General features: G+C 45.9%; 2 protein-coding genes across 2 annotated transcripts; one reads left to right on the top strand and one right to left on the bottom strand.

Moving 5' to 3' along the window:
• The first annotated feature begins 255 nt into the window (after positions 1-255).
• On the top strand, positions 256-1,057 carry LOC136479603 (F-box/LRR-repeat protein At1g55660-like). Its single transcript, XM_066477413.1, has 2 exons — positions 256-708; positions 845-1,057. Exons 1-2 carry the CDS (start codon positions 256-258, stop codon positions 1,055-1,057), a joined length of 666 nt encoding a protein of 221 aa, XP_066333510.1.
• A 6,033-nt stretch (positions 1,058-7,090) lies between these two features.
• Positions 7,091-7,777, bottom strand: LOC136479602 (uncharacterized mitochondrial protein AtMg00810-like). The gene has a single exon (XM_066477412.1). It carries the CDS (start codon positions 7,775-7,777, stop codon positions 7,091-7,093), a length of 687 nt encoding a protein of 228 aa, XP_066333509.1.
• Between the last annotated feature and the right edge of the window lie 2,165 nt (positions 7,778-9,942).

Below are 9,942 nucleotides of genomic sequence, written 5' to 3'. Positions count from 1 at the left end.
AGGAAGCAACGATTTGCACGGGTAGAATGGAAACCGAAGGATCCAGCGATCCAGCGGCCTGTGTGAAACAGACCCAAGGGGGTTCGCTGATTGGGTCTTGCGCTGGCTTTTAAGCGCCGCCGCTAGCTGCTGCTGGCTATTTGAAGCGTCGACTAGAACGACTGCAAGATCGGCGGCGAGAAGTGATCGACAAGCGAGGCGTCTCTTCCGCGCCGGCCATTATCAGGTGAGTGAACTGGTCATCATCTTGCCTGCATGCAGCGGAAGAAGATAGCCCTTGCCGCGGCACCACCGCCACCTCTAGTGATGGACCCCGCCGCCGACCGCCTCAGCAAGCTTCCGGAGGAGGTCCTTGCGCAGATCCTGTCGTTCCTGCAGGCGCAGGAGGCGATCAGAACATGCGTCCTCGCGCGGACCTGGCGCGACGTCTGGAAGCTCACCAGACGCCTCCGCATCACGGGCGACTCCGTGCGTGAGGTCCGGGGATTCGTGGATCGCCTGCTTCGCGTCCGCCTCGACGGGCTCGAGCTCGCGTCCCTCGAAGCGAGCGAGATCAATTTAGACCCGTCCGAGGAGTTCAATTCGTCGACGTCGATGACGAGCCCTACCTCGACGACGAGGACACGTCCAGCCTCAACAGATGGATCCGCCGCGTGCTGGAAGAATGTCAAATCCAGATGCTCCGGGTTAACATATGTGTGCTCAAGGGTACCTTGACGCCTACCTGCAGATGGGGAGCAGGCCCCTCGTCTCGCAGCACTTGACCTTGCTAGAGCTCACAGGCGTATGGCTCGTCGGCCGTTGCCTCTACCTGGATTTCTGTCCTGCACTGGAACATCTGTAGATCAATGAGTGCTGCTTGGCCGCGGTGAGGAAGATCACGTCTCTTTCGCTTAAACGCCTAGTCATCACATCCTGCGATTCGAATGAAGATCAGAAGCGCATTCGGATTTGTGTTCCACGTCTCGTTTCTTTGTGGCTGGATCACAATAGTGTCAGGCCGGACTCCCCTGTTGGGGAGAATGCCAGAGTTGGTGGGGGCAAAGGTCCGGATTAACTCATCTCTGGATGACTGCCATTGTGAAGATCCCATGGCTTGTTATCACGTTATGCGGGCCGGTGACATTTCAGATAGTGATGACGAAGAAGGTTCATCTGATTATGCCAGACAAAATACAACAAAATGTGTGGTTCTTGACGGTTTAGCACAAGCTAAAGACCTAGTGCTGATAGCCGATCGCCCAACGGTACACTCAAACATGTCTTCTGTCCCTGTCGATATATTACTCACCGTTAATTTATATGTGTTCCAGTCAAAAATTATCCCTGCTGATAGAAATTATATATTTCCACACTCATGCATTCCCACCATCTGAACTTATTGAGTAAACTATATATAGTTTCATGCATGTTCACGTAGTCCAGATAAAAAAAACATGTTTTATTTACTATATTTTTTTCTGCTTGCGATCTGTCCAATTTATTTTCAGAAGGGATCTGAGGTGGTGCCCCATATTTTCCAAGTGGAAGACCCTGGTACTCAATCACGATTTCTGGTGTCAGCCAGCTGATTGCAGTGCACTAGCGTGTATTCTTGAACATGCGCCACTTTTAGAGAAGCTCACACTTATTCCACACCAGGTAAAATATTTCTAAACAGGGAACCACTGCTGCATTGCTGACTGAGTTCTAGTCAATTATTATTCATTGAACTCGGTGGTGACTTCATTTCAGGTACTGCCCGCTAGAGGCAAATATAAAGTGCAAATGAAAGGACACCCTGATGCATCAGCGAAATCGAACAAAATATCACAACACCTTAAGATAGTCAAGATCAATTGTGAAGATGTCAATGAAAGATTTCTTAATGTCTTGAATTTCTTTGGTGCGCTGAACATATGTAAGATAACAATCAACTCTGATTTCACTCTAAATTTGTATGTATTATATTAGCAATAAGGTAGCAACACTATACTCTGTATTGGTAAGTTTTATGCACATGTGGTGAAATATGGTAGAATACTATAAATAAAAAAACAGTACTAAAACAGTTCTATGCTTTGACACAAACATGAGCACAGAAAAATTCTTCATGTTTTACTGTTTCCTGCATATATTCTGCGAATGATGAAATAAAACAATGACAAAGTTCAAAATGTCATTAAGCAGTATAGATTTAAACCAACAGTTTGAGATAAATGAAGATAGCCCATTTTTGCACCATAGGAAGAGTAACCGAATTCATAGTATTTCAATTGTTACCCACATAAAAGTTTATTAGTGATAAATAAATTGCATTGCGTTGGCTGCATGCACTACTTAGCAGGGTAGGTTGAACTGGATGTACATAATAACTAGTGGTTTCTTGTGAATAGGAAAACATATGTTTGGACCAACTAGTTTCAACATTCAAATCACACACTACCACTCTGTCATATATATGGCTATTTAGACTTATCATGGAGAAATAATATCATCACTTTTGCTAGAAAATGTTTGTGGAGCAATTCCTTTACAATTTTATTCTAACTTATATTTTCTAGAGTAAATTACAATGGTGGCTCTTAAACTTAACCAGGTCCCAAAACTATAAAGTTATACCAAAGTCCCTAAACTAAATAGGCGCCTCAATCTCAGTCCAAAGCAATCACATCATAGGAAATTAGCTAACAAAGTGCTCTAGTGTGGGACCAATACATGGGTGCATAGCTCATAATTACACGGTTGGTCCCTAAACTATTAGTGATTCTCACCTTGGTCCAGAGACTAAACATGAAATAGCAAGTCTAGATCCTTACTAATCCATTGCGGTACTACAATATCGGTCCAAAGCATCTATGCCTCCACCATTGGAAGAACGACACACTCAAGCAAGCGTTGGTGGCTACGTAGCACTGTCCAGAGAGGATACCCAGTGGAGCTAACAAACAATAGCAGTTTAGTTTGGCCACAGACAGTGTCCAAGCATTCACCAAGAACAAACTCACACTATTAGAATGAGCTATGCAGGGTTCTCAACTATAGTTTGCTCTTTGGGATGGTGTCCATGCAACTGCCCAGAATGAATTGTTGCCACTTAGGGTGGTCATGTTGGTGGTCTTCTACAAGTAATGCCCGTGACAACACTATCCGACCAAGTCGCATTGTGCTGCTGGCATGACAACTGGTGCCAAGATGTTGATTGCCAAGACAAGATGGTATGCGGATGATAAGGTCAACAATGAGCTAGTAGATGACAATGAATGGAGTATGTTAAGGTTATTTTGGGCCGAGATAGAGTACTTAATAAATAGATTAGGGACCTTTGTGATTTCATAGTTTCGGGACTTAAATGTGCATCACGTGATAGTTTAGACACCAACCTTGTACTTATGAACTACGAACCCACATGTGGTTCCATGTTAAAGCACCATGTCAGCTAATTTGTTGTGATGTGGCTACTTTGGACCAAGATTGTGGTACTTAAATAGTTTAGGGACCTAGATCTGCAACTTATAGTTCCATGTCCAAGATGAGAATGATGTAGTAGTTTATGGACCGCCAGTGTATTTTACTCTATATTTTATTAAAACGATGGAATTTTTTATATTCTATTAAAAAATGTGGCAAATTTCAAGAATGTAAAACTCTGGCAGCATTTGTATTTGTTGAGACTTATTGAGTAGTTGTCAACTATCAATTATATGCCATTCCAAAAAAAAACATTTGAGTAATTAGCTTATGAGGTCTATTTTCCAGAAGTAAATTTTAATGCTCTAAATTCTATTATTGTATAGATTCTTGCCATGTTTCACTATTGCTGTCGATGCCCTCTTAACTTATCATGCTTCTCATGTTTGTGCAAGTTTTGAGATCAAAGTAACAAAAAAATGATGAAGGAACAACTATCTCACTGAACTGATAAATATATGCCATAGAAAACAAAGCCGCCTTCGTCGTGGGAAACACCATACCATCAGGGATCATACTATTTGTCTGTTCAGTCCCACTCATACGAACATGCTGTTTGTCTATGGTTTTGGCATCCAGATTTGCCTAGCTAATGGCTGGTTCAATGTGCCTATCCGTTTCCTGTTATGTTTCAGGAACCTACTAGAGAGTATTTGGTTTACTAACCTGCGCTTATGTGTTATACGGAGTATTGGACACTTCATTTCTGAATCATGATATCTTGATTTTTCTTTTATTACAGCAGTATTGGAAATAACAGTAAGATGCCATGGCATTATTCAAGTTAATCTATTCATGTCAACTTTCCTTTCCAAGTGAAATTGAATGCCTCATCATTCAGATAAAGTGGTAAAGTTTGTTTAAAGGGGTTCATAATAAAACTTTTACAAATGGAGAAACTCTATATTACAGAATGGTTTTGGATATTATTTCTGGAACATTAGTATCAAGCTCTGAACAAAACATTTACTCAGAGAAAAAAAAATCATAAATCCAACTGTAATTCAACCTAAAGAAGACAACGAAACTCCTGAATGGATAAAAATAAATCAAAAGGGAAAGAACTGAAGAAGCAGTTCAAACGCCAAGATTAAACTGAAGAACCGATAAAGCAAATTTTTGTAGCTTTTAAACAAGCAGCAACATGGATATTTTTTTACACATGCATGAAAACTGCTATGCATGGAGCTCAGTGAATCTGCCGCAAGAAAAGGGGGCATGATGAAGCAGCAAAACTGGTGCTATCACGGGGGCTTAATTTGGTTATAAGTGATGGGTAAATAAAGAAATATGCTACTTCTTAGTGTTTCTGCGCAGTGACATGGTTCCTCTTTGAAATCAACCACATACAAGTCTAGCAAAAAGGGAACATGTCCAAGGCAAATTGACTTTTGAATTGGAGTGTCTATAAGAGAAACAAAGACTAGATGAGTAATAGAACAATGCAAGACTCACAAGAGTTGAGAGCACTACTGGAGACCGGTAGTTTGCCGAGTGCCAGGTGGTTTGCCGAGTGTTGTTTTTCGGGCACTCGGCAAAGACGCCTTTGCCGAGTGTTTTTTTTACACTCGGCAAAGAGGCTCTTTGCCGAGTGTTTTTTTTAACACTCGGCAAAGAGTCTATTTGCCTAGTGTTTTTTTTTGACACTCGGCAAAGAGCTTCTTTGCCGAGTATTTTTTTTTGACACTCGGCAAAGAGCTTCTTTGCCGAGTGTTTTTTTTACACTCGGCAAAGAAAATTTCAAAGCACATTTTGAAGCAGTAAATTAATTCAAATAAAAAAGTTTTCAACTACAAAGTTGTATAACTCATCAAGATGTACAATGTTTGTTTTGGTCTTTTCTTCATACGACAAAGTGAAAATAAATTTGTTCACAAATCTAACATATCTCTCTTGTAGTTTATGAAACTACAAGAGAGATATATAAGATTTGTGAACAATGTTAGAACGACCATGTCTGATGAACAGATGACCAAACAACCAAAACAAACTTTGTAGATCTCGAAAAGTTATGAAACTTTATAATTGGCAACTTTTTGATTTGAAAACATCTTGTCATGCAAAACTGCGTTTGAATTTCAAAATTTTAAAATTTGAACTTTTCAAACGACCTCGGATGAAAAAACAACCAAAATAAACTCTGTAGATCTCGAAAAGTTATGAAACATTGTAGTTGACAACTTTTTGGTTTGAAAACATCTTGTCATGCAAAACTGTGTTTGAATTTCAAAATTTTAAAATTCAAATTTTGTAAACGACCTCGGATGGAAAAACTTCCTAAACTAAAAGTGTAGATCTCGAAAAGTTATGAAACTTTGTAGTTTACAACTTTTTGATTTGAAAACATCTTGTCATGCAAAACTGTGTTTGAATTTTAAAATTTTAAAATTCAAATTTTGTAAATGACCTCGGATGGAAAAACTTCATAAACTAAAAGTGTAGATCTCGAAAAGTTATGAAACTTTGTAGTTTACAACTTTTTTATTTGAATTCGTTTATGGCCTCAAACATGCAATTTACAGTCGGTTTAGTATAATATATTGGGAACTAAAACGGAATCCAGACACAAGTGAGAGTGTGGTGTAGTGGTAGAGGAGGTACGTGCACAGCGGGAGGTCTCGGGTTCGAATCGCGTCGGCCGCGTAGCCATGAAATTCACGCGAAAAATGTCGTTGATGGGTGGGCGCTGGCCGGTGGGGGCCTCCATCGATAAAAAAATCCATTTTTTTGGGTAAAAATTCCCATTTTTTCGGGTTTTTTTCGGTTTCAACTTTGCCGAGTGTCGGGCACTCGGTAAAGGCTTTGCCGAGTGCCCGATAAAAGACACTCGGCAAAGTTGGCTTTGCCGTCACTGTTTTTGGCGAGTGCTGTTCGCCGAGTGTTACACTCGGCGAACCATTTGCCGAGTGTTTTATGTCTTTTGCCGAGTGTTTCGGGCACTCGGCAAACTCAAGGAGTCCGGTAGTGGAGGAAGGTTGGATGGGCTTGAACCTTGAAGCTGTTGGCTCGATTGGATCTCAGATTCAGATCTGGAACTACCATAGGATAGCTTGGCTCTTGGCCGCTCGATTGAATAGAAAAATGCAATGGCTTGTTTTTACAATGACACTCCCTTGCCCTTTATAGGCAAAGGGGATTCCCACTTGCTACAGCATATTCTAACCACTAAAGTGGATGTTGAGCATATTCCTAGCACTAGACTTGTAAGCCAAGGAAAGTAAAAGTGCAGAAAAAGTAAGATACAAGTGCTTTAGCACTATGCTTATCTATTGATCTCTCCCTAAGCCTTGTGCCAAGCACTGGAGGTGATCTGCTGTAGCTCAATCCTCTCCCTCATCTCCTGAAACTTGGACTTCCCCAGCGACTTGGTGAGAATGTCAGCCAACTGATTAGTAGTGGCAATGTGGCTGTCCTTGATTCTTTCGTCCTCCAAGCAATCTCTGATGAAGTGGTACTTGATAAGAATGTGCTTGCTTCTTTCATGGAAGACAGGGTTCTTGGCCAGAGTTAGAGCAGACTTGCTGTCCACCTTCAGCTCAACCACATCCACCTTCCTACCAAGGAGCTCTGCCAGCATCCTTGACAGTCATAGTGCTTGTGTTGCGGTAGTGGTGGTGGTGATGTACTCCGCTTCACAGCTTTAGAGGGCCACCACCTTCTGCTTGAGGGACTGCCAGCTGACCAAGCAATCACCGAGGAAAAACATCGTCCCGGTTGTGCTCTTACTAGTATCCACATCGCCGGTGAGGTCGCTGTCGCAGTAGCCGATGAACCACGTCGTGTCAAGGGCCCTTCCATAGTGAAGACCGTAGTCGAGGGTGCCCACCACGTAGCGCAAGATTCGCTTGACGGCCTGCAGATGCTCCATCGTCGGCCGCTCCATGAACCAGCTCATGTACCCAACGGCGAACGCGATGTCCGGCCGGGTATGGACCAGGTAGCGCAAGCTCCCGATCAGCCGCCGATAATGAGTTGGATCGACCTCCGTCGTGCTCTCCTGACTCAGCTTGAGCTTCTCCTCCATCGGGGTGTGGGCCGGATTGTAGCCTGTCATGCCGCTGAGCTCGAGGATGCACTTGGCGTAGTGGGTTTGGCGGAGGTCGATCCCGGTGGCGTCCTGGCGCACTTCGATGCCGAGGTAGAAGCAGAGGAGGCCGAGGTCGCTCATGTCAAACGCCTTCTTCATCTGCGCCTTGAACACCTTCACCTTCTGCTCTTTAGCGCCGGTGATGATGAGGTCATCGACGCAAACGTTGACCAGTAGAACGTTGTGTACGCTGCCCCGCCGGTACACCGCCACCTCATGCGCGCTCTGCTTGAAGCCCATCTTCTTGAGTGTGGCATCGAGCTTCGCGTTCTAGGCGTGCAGTGCCTAATGCAGGACATAGAGTGCCTTGCGCAGGCGGTACACCTTCCCCTCTTCTTCGACGATGGCGTAGCTAGGTGGCTGGCGCACGTAGACCTCCTCCTTGAGGTCACCATTGAGGAAGGCGGACTTCACGTCCATGTGGTGGACTTGCCACCCCTCTTGAGCCATCGGCGCAAGGTGGACACAGACTGACTCCATGCGTGCCACGGGGGCAAAGGCGTTGTCGTAGTCGATCCCCTCTACTGAACGAAGCCTCACGCCACCAGCCATGCCTTGTGCTTGATCATCGCGTCCAGCTCGTCCTTCTTGAGCTTGAACACCCATTTTAGGGTGATAGTGCGGTGGCCGTCAGGCTTTTCACCAGCTCCTAGGTGCGGTTCTGCTCGACGGACGTGAGCTCCTGCTCCATCGCCGCCCACCACGCCAGATCACCCTGCGCCTCAGCGTAAGTGGTCGACTCACCGGCGTGCATCAAATGAAGCTGGGCGAAGAGCTTCGGGCTGGTCCGGTGAAGACTAGCCGCCGAGGATGCTTGCCACGGTGCGGTATCATAGAGGCTCATTGTCGTAGTAGGTGTCTAGACGGTCTTCATCATCCTCCAGCGACATGGCGTACTCGACCTCCAGCTGCCCTACGTGCGCTGGTGTCGCAGTGGGCAAGGTAGAAGATGTCAAGGAGGTTGGTTGGTATGCTAGAGAGATCAACTACGATGATGTAGAGGTTAGAGAGGTCGACTGCGGTGCTGGAGACGTCGGAGCCACTACCAATGGGTTGTCGACCACCGCCGATGGGCTGCCGAGCTCCCCCGGATTTGGTGACGGCAAATGAGGCGGAGTTCGTGAAGAGGTCGGCGCTGGTGATGAAGACCCCCACATCGATGAAGGTGCACCTTATGCTTCCTCAGCACCTCTAGCCCACGCGTACTCGACGGTGAAGTCATGAAACACAGTCATCGACCCGTCATCCACCGCCTTGTCCCATGCCCAGCCGCGTCCTTCATCGAACACAACGTCATGCGCCACGCGCATGCACCATGTTGTCGGCTCGAGCACGCGGTAGGCCTTATCCCCCTCTGCGTAGCCGATGAAGACCCTCGGTGAGCTACGATCGTTGAGCTTGCCGGCGTGGTTCAGCTCCTTAATGAAGGCAAGGCAGCTAAAGATGCGCAGATAGCTGACCGCCGACTTGTGCCGTGCTAGGCCTCATACGGCGTCTTGCCATCGAGCGCACTGGTCAAAGAGCGGTTGAGCAGGTGTACGGCGATCATCACGACCTCTCCCTAGTAGACCGCCAGCATGCCGCGCTGTTTGAGGAGCGCATGTGTCGCTGCCACCACAGTCTGATTGCGGCGCTCGATAATGCCGTTCTGCTGCAGTGAGTAGGGCACGGAGTAGTGGCACTGAATCCCCTCATCGATGCAGTACGCCATGAACTCAGCTGTAGTGAATTCGCCGCCGTTGTCCGTGCGGAGCACCCAGAGCTTGCGGCCGCACTCCTTCTCCGCGACTGCTTGGTGGCGCTTGATGGCGTCCACAGCTGCTGCCTTGGAATCAAGCAGACCGGCCCACATATAGCGGGTGGCGTCGTCGACGAGTAGTAGGAAGTAGCGTCGACCTCCAGGGGTGGCCGGTGACACTGGACCATAGAGGTCGTCGTGCACCAGCTCGAGCTGCTCGGTGGCACAGTAGGAGGCTTGACGCGGGAAGGGTCGGCGCTTCAGCTTGGTCACCATACAGGTGTCGCAGAGCTGCTCGACGTGGTTGCCGCGGACCATCTCCTTCTTGCCGAGCTACTTCAGGGCTTCGAAGTGAAGGTGCCCATGAAAGGATCAAGATGTCCAAGAAGGGGGGTTGAATTGGGCTAATACTAAATTTTCTTGCAATAATTAAATCCTACGGTTAGCCCAATTAACCCCTTGTGCCTAGAAAAGTGTTTCTATTAATCTAACGCACAAAGGACTTGCAACCTATGTTCCAAACTTACTCTAGCATGGCAATTCTATGAATGTAAAGACAAGTATTGAATTGCTCAAAGTAAATGCTCAAAGTAATTGCTCAAAGTAAATAGAGAGAGAGAGAGAGGAACGCGGTGATGTTTTGCCGAGGTATCAGAGAGTCGCCACT

Source organism: Miscanthus floridulus, chromosome 9 (assembly GCF_019320115.1).
Source record: "Miscanthus floridulus cultivar M001 chromosome 9, ASM1932011v1, whole genome shotgun sequence".
NCBI lineage: Eukaryota > Viridiplantae > Streptophyta > Magnoliopsida > Poales > Poaceae > Miscanthus > Miscanthus floridulus.
This window is presented reverse-complemented; position numbering and strand designations above follow the sequence as displayed.

Coding starts and splice junctions, on each gene's coding strand:
- LOC136479603 (XM_066477413.1), top strand. CDS start 256: ATGCAGCGGAAGAAGATAGCCCTTGCCGCGGCACCACCGCCACCTCTA. Junction 709..844: donor TAACATATGTGTGCTCAAGG/GTACCTTGACGC, acceptor GAACATCTGTAG/ATCAATGAGTGCTGCTTGGC.
- LOC136479602 (XM_066477412.1), bottom strand. CDS start 7,777: ATGGGCTTCAAGCAGAGCGCGCATGAGGTGGCGGTGTACCGGCGGGGC.